Raw genomic sequence first — 20,173 nt, 5'->3', positions numbered from 1 at the left:
CTGCATAACAGAGCTTGGCGCAGCTCTGCGCTCATGAATCCTGAGCCCCTGTCTGTATGAATGTAGCTGGCAAAACCAAAAATACTGCAGATTCTGTCAAGTGCCTTAATGACAGATGTCGTTGAGACATCAGGGCAGGGTATCATGAAGGGAAACCTTGAATATTCATCGATTACAGTTAGGAAAAACACATTTTTGTTGTTGGAAGGTAACGGCCCTTTAAAATCTAAACTGATCCTTTCAAAAGGTTGGGTCGCTATGCTGCACAATCAGGGCAGCTTCTAGTCAGTTTTCTGACTTCTTCGAGGGAGTAAGGAAGGTTGTTAGCTCTTATATAGTGGAAGGACCTTGTGACCCCCCAGGTGGCACAGTCTGCTATGGATCGCCTTTAATCCTTCAAGCTGAACACCAGCAGCAACTTGTGACAATGTGTCGGAGGGATCATTTAACTTGCCAGGTCTGTACAGGATCTCATAGTTGTAAGTTGAGAGTTCTATTCGCCAGCGTGCCATCTTGTCGTTTTTAATTTTACTTTTGTGTTTAGTATCAAACATGTAAGCTACAGATTTCTGATCAGTGACCAGGGGGAATTTTCTACCAGTAGCAAACAACCTCATTGATAGTATGAGCTTCTTTTTCAATGGCCGCATGTTTAAGTTCAGGTCCATGTAGCGTGCGGGAGAAAAATGCCACTAGTCTGCCTTTTTGATTGAGGGCTCCTGCTAAAGTACAATCTGTGGCATCAATTTCCACTTGGAACGAGACATTCTCGTCGATGGACAAGAGTGCGGCTTTGGCAATATCAGTTTTAATTCTCTCAAAAGCTTTCAGAGCTGCTGGAGAGAGAGGGAAAGATTTTGTGTCAAACGGGGGTGTGCTTTCATAGCGTAGTCACATACCCATTTGCAGTAGTAGGAAAAGAATCCCATACACCTCTTAAGGGCTTTTGCGGAGTCTGGGGGTGGGAACTTCTTAAGGGGTGCAATTCTTTCAGGATCAGGGCGAATTTCACCCTCGCGAACAATGTAGCCCAGAATGGGTAGTTCTGTTGCATTGAAAACACATTTACCCTCGTTAAATGTAAGGTTGAGTTCTTTGGCCGTTGCTAGGAATTTTTTTAGGTTGTCATCATGTTCGGTCTGGGTCTTACCACAAATAGTGACATTAGCCAGATAGGGGAACGTACCCTGTAACTCATACGAGCTAATGATTTTATCAATTTCCCTCTGAAATATTGACACACCGTTGGTGACTCCAAAAGGTACCCTCCTAAACTGGTATAGCCCCCCCATCAGTCTCGAACGCCATATAGGGTCATTCACATTTTTTAATGGATATTTTGTAGTAGGCTGCCTTAAGGTCGATAGTCGAGTACACTTTATATTGTGCTATCTGATTAACCATTTTGTTAATGCGTGGCAGTGGGTAGGCGTCCAAGTTAGTATAACGGTTAATTGTCTGCCTGTAGTCAATAGCCAGTCATTTCTTAGTGTGATTTTTCACCACTACCACCTGGGCTCGTCACGGATTCTTGCTGGGTTCAATCACCCCCTCTCTATGTAGTCTCTGAGTCTCAGCCTTAATAAACTCAAGGTCCTCTTTGTTGTAAGAACCGCTCTTAGAGGCAATCAGTCGACACTCTGAAGATAGATTGCTGAACAAGGAGGGAGCTTTGATCTTTAATGTGGACAGACTGCAGTAACCAGTGTGGGGGATGGTAAGTGTGGGTAGTGGCCCATCGAAATTTAACACTACACTTTTCATCTGAGATTGAATATCCAACCCCAGTAACATGGGAGCGCAGAGTTAGGCATTACGAAAAGCCAAACATCAGCAAGACAATGTCCCTGTAAGTTCAAAGTAACCTTACACTTGTCCCATATAGTCTTTTTAAGTTCACTACAAGCCATCGATATCCGTTGGTTCGCTGGATATCTCCACAAATTTAAGGCTTTAGCAACCTTTTCATGAATGTAGCTGTCAGTGCTGCCGGAGTCTATTAAGCAATTAACAGTTTCACCATTCACCTCCCCCTTCATAGTCGACCGTTCCAGTCCGTAACAACCCCCAAGCTTTACAGTCAATTGAGCTATCACAGGGGAATTTTGTGTTGATCTCACCTCACCGTCACTTGAAGTCGATTCAGCGGGCTCGTCTGAAGGTCTCCCCCCCCCCCCCCCCTTCGCGGTCGTCTTCCAGCGGCTCTAGGATGAGTTTTCTTGGCGCTTTTCTTCTTCTTCTTCTTATCAATGGGAGTATTTTTCACCATACATGTTTTAGTGAAGTGCCATGTTTCCCACAGTAGCTGCAAGTAGTGAATCGAGCCAGACACTTTTGTCTGGGGTGCCAGCTCTTATTACAGAAGTAACATTTGCCAGTGTTTGTCCCTTCACCCTCCCCCCCCACCCCCCGCCCCCCGGGTTCCAGCACTCCTGGGTGTTTCCTTTTCAGTTTCCAGTATTTTGCTGGACCGCATAGCACCTCTCAGTGTTTTGGCTAGCATGACTGCTTAGCCATAAGTCAGACGCTCTGCTTCTAATAGCTTCTGATGGATGTAACTGGAGTCGATTCCGTTGACAAAAGCATCCAGCTTCAAAGCATTGCAGTGTTGTTCCACGTTGACTGCCTCGACATCACATTCGTTTGCCAATGAGTCAAGAGCCAGTGCATAGGCAGCATCACTTTCCCCAGGTTTCTGGCGTCTTGTCAGCAACTGGTGCCAGGCAAGTGCCACATTCTATGGCGCCGCATAGTAAGCGGTCAGTCATTCCCGGGCTATAGCCAGAGTCACAGTTCCTTGAGTTACAGCAAAAGGGATCTCACCCAGTAAGGAATTCAGGTGGCCCCACTGTATCCTCTCATCAACCATGATGTTCCGAGCCATGTAGTAATCGAAACAAGTAATCCAGTGATTGAAGATTTCTCTGGCCCTTGGGGCAGACTGTTCGATCATCAGCTGCTCCGGCTTGAGTGGCTGCATCCATTTCTACTAATAAAATTGAAGTGCCAGTTAATGAAGAAACCAAAGGCTGTGTAGTTAACCAGAAATCATGGCTTTTATTAGTAGAAACTTAGTAATACAATAATAAATGATAATGGGTGCACACACAGTTATACCCAAGATTTAGTGGTAGAGATAATACACGTCCAATGTCAGGAGAGCAGACTAAGTACAGCGAAAGACTGACAGCATGACACAGATTCATCACACTCTGCTTGCTCTCCTTTCACATTTTGCAACCTGCTCTTCGTAGTCTTCTCCCCATCCTGTCTCTCCACGTTTCCCACTTCATTTGTCCAGTGTCCTATCACTTCTTGGCCCATCCTCACCCCCACCCCCACTTTATGTTTGCAATTTCTTCCCACTTCAATCTCAACAAAGGGTACCAATGCGAAGCATTCACTGTTTCTCCATGGATGATGGCTGATCTGGTCTCCCTCCATTTCCTCTTTTTTTCCACTCAAATTTGCAGCATCTGCAGTTCTTTTATGACTTTAAAGTATTTATTTTCTGGTTAATACCCGAAAGAGCACTGTTTGAAAAAGCACAGATCTGAGAAATTAATCTTGAATCTCAGTGAAATTTTGTCATCCACATGCTTTCTTCTCCGTATTTTCTCCATCTTCAGGACTTGATACACCTGTGATCAAGAAGAGACATGCCTGACCTGCTCCCTACCTCTGCTAATACTTTTCATTTACCTTCTAATATTACTTTTTATCCATTTAGAAAAGTACCTTTGCATGGTTCCATTCATTCCTGGTTGTTGCACCAAAAGTGCAAAGTTCCATTCCATTCAATTGAATAATTGAATATTTTCTGAGGCAGCGTTCGATGGCACTTACAAAATATCTGGTACTGCCAAGTGGGAACCATTTTCTCGACATTAATTTCAACTGCTGAATTGGGCATTGTGGTATAATGCACGAAACCACTCTGATGCTCTATGTGATTCCAGTATTTCTTCTCCATTTTATCATTTTTGTGATGCTGTTTGTAGTGTTCAATAAGCAAAAAGGAAAATGAGGCAAAAGGAACAGAGTTGAAATTTAAAAGTACAGAACAAAGAATCAAGGTGTAAAGCTAATGAAATTTAACATGCAGAAGAAGAATTTCAACCAGATATGGACTCCATGTAAAAGCTGTAAAAATCATAGGGTTTTGAAGTAAAAAAAATAAATTACTTTAATATTGAAGAATATAAAATAATCCATGTTAGTTTCAATGGAGTAAATTGCACCCATTAAAATAGAGCAAGAGAAGAATTGTATTTGGAAGCAGTAACTGATATTTAAGTAAATCTTTAATACTGAGGCCAAGGACAGTAAAGCTGATGGTGGATCTGAGTTCTGACAGCAGGGAAAGTTCAACGTCTCGTTTTGTCTTCCACATTTTTCACAAGGACATGTTGCGCTTAGGTTTTGAGATTCATCAATTGACTTTTAGCTAACTAATTTAGAGATCTGACCTGCTTTTAAAAATCTGTAAATGATGCATTTTTCTCAACAGATTTTTAATGGTTTAGTTAGCTTTGATTATTTTAAACAAAATCTCTGGCCGTGAAAATAATTTATTTACCTGTAGGTGGATTACAAATTTCTCAGATAAATATATCAACATGTAATTTTACAGGTTATTTACCCTTTAAAATAAGTTTATTTCACTAAACTTTAGATTCCAATCATCATTTAGCATCCTATTAAATGTTTAAAATATTAACTAAAATATGTGGGTTCTTCCCCTCCTACAGTTCCAAAAATGTTTATGTGCTTCCTGTTCAGATGACTTGATTACTTGATTCCATTTGGAGACCAGGGAGCCTGTTGAATTGATGCCTGTCAGCAGATACATTGGAAGAGGGGGTTCTTTCACTATAGATCTTTGTGCACTAGCATGCTTCACCATTCAGTAACTCACTTTAAACTCCTGGGCATGGATTATGAAATATATGACATAAAAGCTGCTTGCTTTTATATTTAAAAAAACTGATGGTGAATTTTAAAATAATTTCCCCTGTTACAGAGTGAACAGATTTGATGGGTACATTTACTGTGAAGTCCAGTATAAAGGAAGGAAACTGCCAACTAAGAGCGGTAAAATAAATAATTGTATATAATGGTCATTTGGGAATGGAGAAAGAAATACTGCTCTTGTTTAGACCATGCAAAGATAAAATGCAATGTTTAGAATTTAATGGCAGAAGAGAGGTCTAGAGCTGAAAAATAGGAAAATGTGGGTTGATTTGCAATCTGGCTAATCCAATGAAAATTGGGATTGCACTCATGAAAGAGAAGGCTGGGGTTATTGTTAAATATGATCTTTTGAAAAACCGGAATGGAATTGTTGATTTAGGTAATCCAATATCACTTAGCAGTATGCTCATGAAGTTCTACCTGAAGGATGAATGAATTTTAGTCGCAATGGATATTTCAGCTCATATTTCTTCAACAGACAACATCGGCCACTTCTCTACAGAGCTAATCGGTGATCATGAAGGAGACCTTGGCATTAATGAAGTATTTTTTTTTAAAAAGAAAGTAAATTTTTTGAGGTAAAGGGCAACCTGAGAGACTCTAGAGAAGTCACAGACAGGACTGTGTAGCTCTGTGACTGGATGAGGAGGTTCTACAAAGGTGGTTAGGAGGCTTCCAGACTTTGCTACAAAAATGTATGATTGACATGAAATTGTTCTAACATCTCCCTTTATTAAAACAACCCAAGTAGCATATGATAAGATAATATATAGTTCACAGCTTTACTGAGTATGAAATGTGTGATCTTCAAACAGTTAAATAAAGCCATTGCTTCAGAAAATGGTTATTAAATTTATTTTCCTTCTTGTTTTTTTTGCAACTAAGGATCCAGGGGTCTTCACAAATTATATATTTTCAAATCATTCCCAACCGCTCAGTCCAAGAATCCGCCCTGCTTTCCAAACAAGGATAATGTTTAAATTCTTTAAAAGGAACACATGTTTTCCTTATCTGTTGCTGGGTTGATATTTTAGACAAAAAGTTTATCATTTATGAGTTATACTTAAGTATTGTTAAAACTGAGTAAATGTCATGGGTTGCTTGAGTGGGTAAGTTTGATACCTTCTTCTTTGCTTCTGTAACAAATAAAATCTGTTCTTTCATCCATGCTAAAGGAAAATCCCATTTCAACCATCACTGATAATATGACCAGAATTTGTGACTGGGAAGAGAAATTTGTCTTCAGCAACAAGGCAGAATAAGTAGTGCTATATTTTTTTTAATTGAGACATACAGCACGGTAACAAGCCCTTTTGGCCCAGGAGTCTGTAGCTCCCAATTATACCCAATTGACCTACACCCCAGTGCGCTTTGAATTTTGCTGGAATTACTGAATCAGCAATCTGCCTGATTATCCTCTTCATTAATAGCTATTCAGTGGAAAAGACGCTTGTGAAATGAATACCCAGTTCACATTGCTGCCAAGACCAATTTCATAAATTGAAATGAATGGCAACCATCAGTCAATCAATTTGGTTCCCACAGGTACTTTAGCTTTTAATGCATTTTGAGCATGCCCCAATTTTTTAATGAAAATACAATATGTAAAACCTAAAATTTATGTTCATATATTTGAATTACAAATATACTTTGTAATTTAAACTTCTATCTACAAGGCTGTATCAGATCAAACATTATATTTTAATGCAAATGGTGAATGTTCAGTACCTTAAAAATAAAACTGATAAGCAATAAGTTGAAATATGTTCTATTGAATTTTGTGCCCAAGTAATAAAATAATTTTATGAATTTGATATTCTCTTGAAAATTCATTGGTCTTGAAAATTGCTAAAGGAAGAGGAATGAATATATATGTTGCTTGACAGTTTTAAAATGTAGGAAGTGATTTTTTAACAAACAAACCTTGTTCCTCCAGGTATATTTTGCTTTTACCAATTGAGTTATTAGTGTCATTTATTTTCCGTGTTCTGTGCCACCCTTTCAATAATATAGTAAGCTCTCAAACTGAGGTATTCATTCTTTTATTTTGTGGGTGTGATTCTATACATTAATTAGCAGGTAATGAAAGTATTTTGATTATTTCATTTTCTTCTCTTATCTTTCTGTGCTGACACACACACGGTCTTTAGTTTTGTTGATAAAGAAAAATACAATTTACCCTTCAAGTCTTGGGAGGAATTCTTATTTCTTCTGTTTATTAAATCAAATGATTGTGCTTTGTGTATGCACATTGCATCAACTTTTTTTTGCCAATACCTTTTATGTGCAAACGTTAACATGTGCAACTCGGCTAGAGTTCACCAGGTATCTGTTTCTTTAATTCATTCAAAAATTTCATCTTCGGAACCCTGGCAATGTCTGTCTTCTCTGTTCTGCAGAAATGTTGAAGGAGTTGAACCAGCAGCGCAGAGCGAAAGAGTTTACAGACCTGAAAATAACTGTTGAAGGCAGAGAGTTTGAAGTCCATCAAAATGTTCTAGCTTCCTGCAGCTTATATTTCAAGGAACTGATCAAAAGGTTTGCCTTCCTCAAGCTGTGGTCTGGGCCGTTCTTTTGTAGGGTTCATTCGTGTTGCTTTCCTCTCTTGCAGATTTATGAAGATAGAACCTCCTGTCACAGGGCCAGTAGCCATTCCTTCTATCATTTCAGATGAATGTGATTTTAAATTGAACTAAACTTGGGTTTATTTGCCTAATATACTTTTAATTAATAGCTGCTTCAATTTGGAGTGAAGAAATGAGATGTTCCATGACTGAGGATCGTAATTTATTTGACAAAAAACTTACTCTTTGGAGACTTGTTTCATTTTAATCTGCACGAAAATGGTATGATATTGCCTTAAATATCTTTAATTTATGCACTTTGAGGAAAGGTCATTTTCAGTGATCTGCAGCACCTTGCTGAAAAATATATTACTTAGGTGTCATCTTAACAACAGTAATACTGTGGTAATCTTCACATAATGAACCAGTGTGACCTTATTAAAAAAAAAAGGCATTAGTTTGCCTTGCATTAAAAAAAATCACAGTTAATTAGATAGGATTAATTTTACCAGATTACTTGCTTAACAAAGAAATACAATAAATGAAGCAAACAATTAAATAATGCAAATACATAATTATTATTTCAGTGGAGATTATGATTTTGGTTTAGGGTATCCTGTTACACATAGAGTGTGTAATTTAGTGCACTACAAGAGACTATTATATAAGCATAACAATGATTAGAAAAAAAATTCATTTATGTGCTGCCAGGAAGTACGTGAAAATGATTGGACAGACTTTAAAAGCCTTAAATTGATGTAATCATTTTTCAGCATGCTTAAATATCCATTATCTGCTCCATTAAATCTGTTATAATGGACATCTTTAGATGCAGCATGAGTTGGTTGGACAAATGACATGTGAGAAGTACATGACATAAGATCTTAAGGCAAAAAGCCTTTACTGGCATAATTTCTGTTTATTCCAAAGTACAGGCACTGCAGGATGGAAAGATTTCCTTTTCATCAACATTATGGAAATATATCATTTATTTAGTTCAATTCCTTGCAAAATATGCACACTGATTTTGCTGGGATTGGACAATTTGCATGGTAGTGTTAGCTTGAGATTTTACTTGGCCAAAATTTGCCAGTAACTTCCTAGATGTTCTTCACTACTGCACACCAAAAGTAGAGGAAAAGTTTTTTAGAATCCTGAATGTTTATGCAGATTACTGCACTCAGTAATCTATCATCAACTTGGACCTGGTCCAAGACCTGCAGTACCATTTCACTTCAATGGAGATTCTTTAATTATTAGTACTTATAGTAATATTCTGAAGTGATTAGTGATTATTCACATTTTAACATCATTAAAATGTCCTTGTTTATTTTTAATGTTAACTAGCGGAACATTCAAAAGCATTGGATAAATCTTGTCAGCTCTGCCATCCACCAAAGTGTGCAGAAAATGGTTATGATCTTTCTATGTGAACCTCTGCTGCTGGTCAGAGAGGATTCAAGCCCTTCAGCACTCTGTTAATGCCTGTCACTTCATTATTTTAAATTGCATGAATATGATGGGTCAAATGAGTGCTTCCTGTTATAAATTTATTTTTATTATCGCGTTTACCAGAATGCTTTAAACACAAGTTAATTAAATTCTCACATCAAACAAGATTATGACTTCAGTTAAATTTACTAGTTTGCTTTTTTGCATCGTTTACTTGTATTATCAACAGCCCATAAAATTTTGAAGATCAAGAAAAATAATTTTTCATGATAAGAAATGCAATAATGTTTTTTGTTTGTATTGTCATTGTAATAAACTTTTTCAACAAGTTATTTAAACTGAAAAGTACAATTGAGATTAAATTGCTGGATCATGTTGCGTGCAATTAAAATGTTGCCTTTTACTCAGGAGCTTTTTTAAGAATAAATTATCAAAAGATTTTATGAATTACCAATAATTAATTAAAGTTATTTGGTATAAAGAAGCAGTAGTATCTTTTATATGATACAATGTAATTATAACAGATATTTGTATCAGACAGGCTATTTACATGACTACTGTGGCCCTATTAATAATCGGTATAGAAACAATGCACTTTCGTGTATTTGGAGTTAATTCCACATGGAGTTCAGTATAAATTGAAGTTATATTGTTAATTCCATCAAAATATCTCAAAATTTAAGTTTTTTAATTTTGCATTGAAAACAATGACATCTTGAAATCAATTTCAAGATTTAGGTCTGCAACTTAGCTTATCTGGTCATTTTTATTTTGAGTTCTTACTCAAATCCATGGTATTTGCACACATGCTCTGTATTAGTCCATATCTAACTCTAACACTTGCAAACTGGGGGGGGGGGGATGATTCATAATCATTGTTCCTTATCTTTTTTCCATTGATGTCGAGATATGAGTGATGTCGATAGAACTACATACATAATATAAATCAGTGCTGCTGCACTTGACATTTCACTCTCTCAATGTTGTATCTGATTTCCAATCCCAAATATCTCTTTTGGTGACATCTTTCAATCAGGTCAATACATGAAAGTTTTGATTTTTTTTTTTGTTGCTTTTGAAACCAAATTCTAAATCGGGGCAAAATATAATCCAGATTGATATATAGTATAGGACAGTTGAGGGTTCAGTCTCTGAAAGGGTGTCAATGTTATCAGGAAGAAAGAAAGTCTCTATTCCACAAACATGGCCTCATTCCTCCATACTTTTTTGTAAGGCCCCCAACATCAAAAGATGTACAGGACATACTGTAATTCAGGGTGCATGTGTTATTCCTTATTGATTCCCTCTGCTCCTGTATCTAAAATGGGAATAAATAAAAGTCACTGCCAATACCTCATGAGAAGATCTCATTTGAGGGTCTCAGTTAACTAAATCTAAATGATTGTGTATATCAACAGTGATAATAGGCATATTGCATATTCTGGCACATTATTGGAGTTGCTTCTGTCCTTGGGGTCTTGAGAGTGGCCACTGCCTAATCCTGTATTGCTCAATAGTGAATTATTCCTGATAAACTTCAACACTAAAAATAAAACTAAATTTATTTTTCTGATCAAGAATCAATACCATTCTTTATACTCCTTCCACAAAGAGTTATTTTTTTTCAAACACGCCCCCCCCAAAAAATATGATCTAAATATATTGGATGCAAAGAGTAAAGATATTCCTCCTGGATACCTCCCATTAATAGCATGAAATATTCGGAAAATATATTTCCCAGCCCATGGTTCAGATTTAATAGGTTGCCAAAAGACCCAAGAACTCCTATGCACATCAGTGGATGTTATTGCTGTCAGCATTATTGCTTCAACTTTACTGGTGCTTATGTATTGGGAGTCTGCTTCATTTCTTCCAGAGTCTTCAACTGACAGCTTGGTGCCTTGGGCTGTTCAATAGCAATTTCTTATTCTCAGTGTAGAGAATTCCATGGTGTCCCGAAAACATGCTGAAGACATGGAATGCCAAGTCAAAAATTCAACTCTACTGTCAGGTTGATGACTGAAATTAAGATCGTTCTTAAAGACGTGAACTTAAAATTAAATTTGATCTTTCTACAAATCCTGTAGAACAATAAGTTTTATATTCATGGTGAAAAAAACTGCTAAGTTTCTTGCATGTCAATCGAGAGGTATTGCAGTTTTAAAAAATTAATAAGATTCAAACGAGAGATAGCATAATGACAATGGTTCATTCTAAAATTAACGAGACATTCAAACAATTTTATTCTAGTCTTTATACATCTGAATTTAAGAATAATTTCACTTCAATGTCAGAGTTTTTCAAATGAATAAATGTACCCACCCTGTCTCAGTACAAGTATACAAGGTTGGAGGAACCTATTTCTCAAGATGAAATCTCTTTTCTGCAGTCTGGTAAATCTCCAGGTCCAGATGGATTTCCAGCAGAATTTTATAAATCTTTTTCTAAATGCCTTGTGCTTCATCTAAGCTCTGTTTGAAGAATCTTTTAGAGAAGGAAACAAAACATCTTGAATCACAAAGATATGATGACTCAAATCCTTAAATCCAGTCCAAGTAGAATAAAGGTCGATGTAGCCAGATGAAGTGTAATAATTTGATCACCTTTGCAAGAATCTAATTTCTAAACAGCATATAGTCAGAGCATAATAAAAAATCAAAGGGTTTTATCTCATAAGAATCGCATCTGGGAAATGCCAGGAAAACTTAAACACCATTTCAGTAGAGTTGCAGTTCAAAATCAGAAAAAAATGATTAATTATGTACTCATGTGAAGCCAGCCCCATAACATTTGTAACCAGTTCATTTGGAGAGAATATGCATTCTGGTGTAATTTTTAATAACAGCTCTTCATAGTTTTCATCTCACTCCCCTTCCCCCTGCCTCCTCCTCTGCCACACTGTAATCTGTGGGAAATTAAAAAAACATGAGGAAAAATGTTCAAATACACACTTCTTGTTTTCAAAAAACATATATCATCCTCCTTATAAATATCAGTTAAAGAATGAGAATGACCTCTGCAAAGGTGTTTAGATACCTTTCCTGGTGTTGCAACTTTGTAAATAGCCTGATTGATATATTTTTACTTAAATGGTCCTGTAAAAATAGATGAGAAACTCCTTTTTATCTCATAGTTTGATTCATGTGCAATTTTTCATTTTGGCCAAATAGAAGCCTAATGTTGACCTTGTAGGATATATAATGTCCCATTATGGCATTCTCAATAGCAGAAACAGTTATGTTTTCCTCTCTTCCTCTCCTTTTTATTAGTCATCTATTCAGCTGATTTTGCTTACAGCATTTTTCTGACATGAATATGAACAATGAGGGCTTTCGTGGGACCATCAAAGTATTTTAACTTGCTTTTGATTATTAAAATGGATTTACTAATAAGAAACAAAAGGGCTTTGTCCGCAGGATTTGTGTGGAAAGAAAAAGACTTTTAATACTCACGTTTCCTATTACAGCACAAGGTCGAAGGCATTTCTGTACAACTCCACTTTTTTGAGGCAGTGTGATTAATTTGAATGTGGAACTAAATGGGTAGCACTGCTTAAATGGTATTGTGGAAAAATAATAATTAGAGGAAGTAATAAATAACTGTTCCAGTATTTATTTGGAGAAAATAAATATACGTCTCAGAAATTGTAGAGTCTATCAGAAAGCCCATCCTTGTTCCAATATGATAGATGAAATGCAAATAGAAGTGTTTCTTCCTTGGGAAAAAATAGTCAAATACTGTATTTCCTCTGATGTTAGTTTTGAATTGGGTGAGGCAAAAAATAGTGTGATTAGAAAGATTCCAAATAAATGTTAGTTTTCTGTGGTTAACTCTGCTTATGTTAAGGTATATTGATTCCTTTGTCATACTTGAGCTAGTTTTGTATTTGATAGATGTTATGAAAGTGACTTATTGAGGTTTCTGACACAAGTCCTTTGTGAGTTAAATAAAGTACACTGTTGTACTTGGCAGCTTGTAAGTTTATGCAGTTTAAATTAAATTGTATGCATTTGAGGAAGAATGTGAAGGAAACATTTGATACTCTGAATTTTGTGTCAACAAGCCAGTCACTTTCAAAAGTAAATGGATTATATAGTTGTTTCATATGGCTGAACTACCCAAGTTACCATGCATGAATTTAAGGACAGCTTCTTAGATGTTGCTTTGCTATTTATAGAAACCACATAGAAAGAAAAGAAAATGGCTCCTGCAGATTTCAAATTGAGTTGCTTCAAATTGTTTAGTAGGTACTGATGTTTGACAAGAAAAAATTATTGATCCAGTGCTACTTAAAAGATTAGAGTAAATGGTGGTGATCTAATAGGATAGTAATTTGTTTCCATTATTTGGGTTCTAACATTTATGAATTTAATCAAAATATTTTTCATAACCTTGTGAAACTTTGAAAGATCCCAATAATGAACAGTTTTTCAGAGATGATCAAGTTTAACCTCCCAGCTCCTTACCACATTCAAACATAAAAGCCAATCAAATCATAGTTCAGTTAAGCTGTATATTCCACACAGCAGGTAACCCTTTGACGACTGAAGTAACTCTTAACATCAGAATAAATTTTGCACTATCTTTCCTTTCTACTTAAGGATGAATGTCCAGAATTGAGCTTTATTTACAGGATGAAAGGATTGACAACAGCAGTCAACATTGTTTGTTATTCCAGCCGTTGCTCATTATCTTTTCCCGTCATTCCATATTTAATGCAATCTAGGGTTTACAATATGGCCTTCTTTGTGGATTACTTATTTGTGTTGGTCTACAAATCATTTGGTTAATCTAGTATATGTCTAAGTGAATGTGTTAATTATTGCACTGCTCTTCAACTGAATGCAGCCTTCCTTTTTGATGTTTTCATCACTAATTCTCTTTTCACTTCCATCTGCTTTTACCACAGATTTTTGTACTTATATAATTATTCAGAAAATGTTGACTTGAAAGTTATCTGTAGCCCTCTAAGTTTCCGCATTGTCACAATATTTGACAGCAAAATTTGCCAAATACCATGTTGAATTAAAACCCCTCTTCAAGGATAAATTAGAGATGTATTCTCATCAGTTAACCCTAAATCGACAATGAGATATGTTACCTCTGATAGATGTATGTCAGAGTAGAAAATGCAGTATTTTTCTGTTAAGATTTCTTAATTTATTAGTATACTTGAGTGATATCAGGACGGAAAATCATGAGTTTCAGATGAGTCTGAGGAATGAGAAGAGATAAATAATATGAATGGAAACCTCCCACTTGTCCAAGTTGATGGACATTGATGATCATTATGTAGGTGCAGAAACTTTGTCCTCAACCTTAAAAAAAAGTCATGCAGATTGGTTGGGGAGTGTACAGTAAAAGTAGATAATTAAATATAAACACAATGTTCCTGATGCCATCGTGTCACAACAGTATTAGTCCTCAAAGAAACAAAAACACAGCAGATGCTGGAATTTTGAGGAGACGAAGAATTGCTGAAGGAACTCCACAGGTCAGACAGCATCCATAGGCAGAAATGGTCCATCGGCATTTTGAGTCTGGACCCTATATCAAAATTGACCTGCTGAACTCCTCCAGCAATTCTTTGCCTGTGTTGGTCCTCATTTCTTCCTGCAATTCCATTCTAATTACTATTTCACCTCAGTCGACGTAACAAATTTAAACTGAACATTAATCAGTATTGAAAATCTATAAAAATGAATATGTATGAAATTACTAAAATTTTGTAATACATTGTATAAAATCCAATTGCATTACTTTTTTTAATTAAGCTCTAATATATGTAACAATTATGTTAAATAATATACAAATAAATATTTTACTCAATGAAATACTGAGAGGATAATTTGAGTGGCAAGTTCAACACTTTTCTTGTGAATAAATGAAATGTTATTTTAACGTCCTTTATGTTCAACGTCCTTTATGTCTGCCTGTCCCGCATCGGACTTGTCAGCCACAAATGAGCCTGCAGCTGACGTGGACATTTACCCCCCCTCCATAAATCTTCGTCCGCGAAGCCAAGCCAAAAGAAGATGTTTGATATACATTGTAACCATTCACTGACTGAAAACTATCCAAATTATAAAGAAGCCCTTAAAACTTTAACTTTCAAATATATGGCATGCTTTCACCGTATTTCTCTATTTAATCCATTCAAAATAAACAAATTAACAATCCCATGGCAACAAAGAGAGTTGACATAAGCATGTTCTAACTTCAGACGTTTATTCTTGTTATAAGAAGTGCCATTTATATTCAATAATCCCTGGATAAACCTAATTTTTTCAATATAATTGCAACATACAATTATTTGAGTTTAATTTTCATGTTTTTTTTCTATCCACATTCTTTATAAGAATTTTATATTTGAATTTAAATAATGATTATTCATACTCCATAGGTTAGAAAGTTTTTCAGGTTTTCCTGAGCAAGATATACATGTGCTGATCTTTGTTTCCAGTTAGCCTGGATTAGGAAAATGGAAACAATGTCCTTAATATTTAAGTTACCAAAAATAAGCAGTTAACTTCAGAAGAATTTTTTGTTTACTTTTCTGCAGTTTTGGATTTTGTGATTCCGTATTCAACCACTTAGTTGAAAACAGTTTTCTACAGGATTGTTGTCAGACAGAATTGAAATCAATTCACAAACAGCAGCATCTTTCAAGGAGGAAAGAAAGGTGCAGAGAAACTAAAATAAGGCACTTACAGCAGATGACATTAGAATGATTCAACTCAGAGAAGTACAGAAGACCTGAACTGGGTGACAACAGGCAGGCCTTGGGAGGGAGGAAACAAATGGAACACTTCATTGCCTCCCCCCCCCATCCCACTTTTAGGAATGTTGTAGGTGCACATGTACCTTCATGTGGCCATCCAAAATCTTGCAAAATCTACAGCCTTCAGGAAAAAAAAAAGATGGAAATCAAAGCTAAATTGAAATCGGGAAACAAAATGAAATATTTAATGAGCATTTTTAAAAATAGAGGCAGGGAAGATGCTGTTGGGCAGAGAGCTCTTGAGCAAGGAAGGGCTTCAGAAAACTTCAGTGTCTCAATGAAGCAAGAGGTGTACAAAAGTGGAATATAATTGTTTACATTGAAAAATACATGTTTATGTACATCCAGTATTGTTTGGAGTTTTGAGGTTTTCCATCCTCTGTGTCAGAATCTCTGCCAATGGATGTGCATTAGAATTTCGTACCAGGTAGGATGGCAGCTTTAACCTAGCATATTTCATCAGCTCAGGGAGAAACTTTGGATAAAATTCATACACCAACCTCAGCTAGTGGAGTGAAAGAACTATAAATTCTGAATTGTAAATATTTATAAAATACAGAACATAGAACCAATTCAGCACAGGAAGAATCCTTCACTCCATGATGTCTGCACTGTACACAATTTCAAATAATTTATTCCCATCAATGGTTTTCAAACTGCCCCCCTGAAGCAATCCCTATGTCATCAGTGCACTGTGATTAGCAGGGGATTGCTTCAGATGGTATGTGAGTGGGAAGGGAAGGTTGAGAATCACTGCTCCAGACCCAATTGTTACTGAAATATTTTGATTGAGAAAAATTATCATTGGGCCATTTCCTTTGGAGTTATGAAACCATGCACATAACGAGTCAATGAGGTACGATTAAAAGTGTGATTTTCAAACCTTTTCCTTTCCACTCTCAGCAATCCCTTACTTATCACAGGGCACCTATGGCATTGGGAATACTGAAGGTGGAATGTGAGTTTAGGGGGGAAGGTTGAAAACCACTTATTTACATTAATATGGTTTGAATATTTAAACATGATGGCCATTGGTTACACTGAATACTTCCAGTCTTAATTATATAAACAGCTTCAGTATCATTTCATTCATCATTCTGTAATGATTTAATGCCTTTTATATGCATTGTATAATGCCCATAACCCTGGGCTGTGCAAAATTCAAGATAAAGGTACTGAATCAGATTGCTGAGCCTGTTGTTCCTTAGATATTCCAAGTGTGAAGGGGGATGGTCTTTTGCCTTCAATAGTGCAGACCTATAGAGTGATTTATCAATAGACCTAGCCATTTTCAACCTTGCATTTCTGTGGAACACCCTAAAAGAAAATTCTAACCTACTTCTAGGTCTTCATAACATGAATGTGGACAAGGCCCTCAAGTCTAAACTGAACAATTAAGGTAAACACTCCTCCAAAATGTCATCGCAATCTCCCTCCTGGACCTTTTTATTCCATTTGTCTTCACCTCCACCCAAAGTGCCCTATGGCCAGCTGCAAATGACTTCTTTTGATTTTCCTGTAGCTCTAGGTTCTGCCAGGAGTGGACTTAACTGGAGAGTTCCCTTGGGCTAATATAATGGCTCAAAGCTGGAGTTCTTGATGAAGCCATGACTCCAAGAGCACAATGCATTGGATTGCTAGCTATTTCACAAACTGATCTCCAACTGACAAACCCGAGACAAAGTAACCCAACTGACATCCCTTGACAATAGTTTTTATTTGCATGGAATCCTATCATCCCACAATTTCTCTCAATAATTATGAAAGGTCAGAATTGCCTAATGGAATTCTCTAACTAGCACTTAATAGAGTGTACTATTGTCAAAATGTTTTAAAGTTGCAGCTAATAAATCAAATGAGTGCTTAAATCACAAATGTTTAATCTTCCAAGTTAATTGGAAGCCAACTGTATAGATTTAGCACAAAATAGTCATAATCAAACTTTATTTCAAGCATTTAGATGTTTATGAATCCATTACTACCTTGGATTAAACATTGCAATGTATTATTCTCAATACAATGGCAATCAGGTGACATTCTTTCCAGTTCTGTGCATGCAAAAAATTGAACTTGAGACTATTTTTATTAGACCTAGAAGCAAATCATGTTTGAGTTGCCGGAGTTAACAAATGCAGAACCCCTTCTGGAAATGGCATGCATGCCATGCAACTTATCACCATTTTTTTTCTTGAAGTAAAACAAGTATTTCTTTCTCTTAAACAGGGTTTTTTTTTTATTTACAGCTACATTTGAAATGAGTTTGATGTCAAATTTTGTCTCCCTTAATCAAGGTAACTAATGTTAAGATACGGGACTGTTTGAAACCTCAGTATTTTGCTTTATTCAGGGGAACACCTGTTTAACAGACAGCCTAGGCCACAGTCATGGAACTCCAATGGGATGGCTGCTGGCTTCCTGTGGCAGATTTAGTCCTTTTCCCACCTTTCTGCTTTAACCATTTTTGTCTCCACCCACTTTCCTCTATTTACCAATTTGTGTCATTAGGGCTTCGCTTTCTATTTATGAGCAATTATTTTATCTTTCTTATCCTTAAGTTGTCTCGTTCCATTTTCAATAACATTTTGCATGATGGTGTTTTTTTGCACTAGATGTTGCTTTACTCTTTCTCTTTCAGCTCACTTTGTTTTAAATAGTAGAGCATTTTAGTGCACAGTATGTGGAGTAAAGCTACCTTTTCGTTGACCCATGGAAATAATTGTATTTGCCTCTAATTTCTAATGCATTCCCTGCTGTTGTCAGGGCTTCAAAGGACAACAAGAACGGAGAGAAGCTGGAGCTGACGATTTCGAACATAAATGCAGATATCTTAGACATGCTGCTGGAATTTGTTTATACTGGTTCACTCATCATTAATTCTGGGAATGCAAAAACCCTGCTGGAAGCTGCCAGTAAATTCCAGTTCCGAACATTCTGCAAAGTCTGTGTATCATTTTTAGGTATGTAAATTATTTGTACAAGTTCATGCACTTATTTCTTCTTTTTTATGTTGTGCACAACAGTTTAAAGTGGCCCCGGTGACTCAACAATTTACCCGATTAGTTACAAGGAATCACTTCATGATAAATCTCAGCTTTGAAATGCCAATAGCTATAGTTTTAGTCTTTTAGGTGTGGGATGTGGAGGTAGTGTGGTTGATGAGTCCCAAATGTGTCTCCAGCTAGCACGTGTACATGTACAGACAGTCACATTCTCACACTCACACAGACACACACACTCTTACACATTCACCCAGACACTCAAACAGGCTCACATTCACACAAATGCATACTCACTCATGCAGGCATACACTCACACACACCACTCACACAGACATACACTCCATAGAAACCAGCAATAGAGCCTGGAAGAGCTCAGACAGAGCTCTGAAACACTTTAGTCCTGAAACACTTTAGCACCATGGCCAAGAAAACAAGCTTCTGCTTCTTAACCTGCAAGAAGGCCTCTTTTATATCATCTCCAGATTGGCTGATAATGATACAAACTTGAGATTTTTATCTGTGGGCATTTGGCTATTTAGTTTAAACCATGGATGCTCCTGAGGTTACAGAAGACTTTAAAAAATGCAATTTTATGCAAATTCTCCTGTAAAGTTTTAAAAATGTTTTCAAGATAGTGCTAATTATCATAAAAATGTTTTGTCCTCTTCATTAACAACTGGATATAGTGCGTGTCCCACTGGTTTAAGTATGGGTAGTGTTAGGGTGAACATGGAAGATGGAGACTTCCCTTATCAACCCTTTTCTGATTTTCACAAGGTCCCTCTTTCCATGACACCCTTGTTCATTCTTCCCTCTTCACCCAAACCTTCAACCACTGGGGCACCTTCCGGTGCAACCATAGGAGATGTCATACCTATCCCTACACATTCCCTCCCACCTTCACCCAGGGACCTAAACTGCACTTTCAGATGAGGCAGATTTTTATGTGCACCTCTTCTAACATCTGCTGCATTTGGCAATCTCATTGTGGCTTCATCTCAAGGCAACACAGCATAACAGTTAGTGCAACACTATGACAGCACCAGGAATTTGGGTTTGAATCCAGCATTGTCTGTAAGGAATTTATATTTTCTTCCTCTGCCTGCATGGGTTTCCAAAAATGTACAAGATTTGTAGGTTAATTGGACAGCATGAGCTCATGGACTGGAAGGGCCAGTTACCATGCTGTATCTCTAAATTAAAAATGTAACTACATCATTGAGACCAAGTGGAGACTAGGCAACCGCATTGCTGAGCACCTGCATTCTGTCCACTGGTGCTAGCTGGAAATCCTGGTTGCCAACAACTTTAGTTCCCCTCCCGATTCTCGCATGGATTTGTCTGACTTTGTCCTCCTGGATTGACAGGATGAAAAGGTCACATGCAGATTTGAAGAATAGCAC

The 20,173-nt window shown here is 36.7% G+C and overlaps 1 protein-coding gene across 3 annotated transcripts in view; it reads left to right on the top strand.

The window, feature by feature from the left end:
- Positions 1-20,173, top strand: part of LOC138736611 (kelch-like protein 29) — a 483,106-nt gene that overhangs the window by 383,546 nt on the left and 79,387 nt on the right. For all 3 annotated transcript variants that reach the window (XM_069886405.1, XM_069886406.1, XM_069886404.1), the window contains 2 exons: positions 7,374-7,512; positions 18,532-18,728. In XM_069886405.1, coding sequence (XP_069742506.1) covers positions 7,374-7,512; positions 18,532-18,728 — 336 coding nt within the window. The remainder of the gene's footprint in view (positions 1-7,373; positions 7,513-18,531; positions 18,729-20,173) is intronic.

Source organism: Narcine bancroftii, chromosome 6, assembly GCF_036971445.1.
Source record: "Narcine bancroftii isolate sNarBan1 chromosome 6, sNarBan1.hap1, whole genome shotgun sequence".
NCBI classification, from domain to species: domain Eukaryota; kingdom Metazoa; phylum Chordata; class Chondrichthyes; order Torpediniformes; family Narcinidae; genus Narcine; species Narcine bancroftii.
Note: the sequence above shows the minus strand (reverse complement) of the source record. Positions and strands in the feature narration are given on the sequence as shown.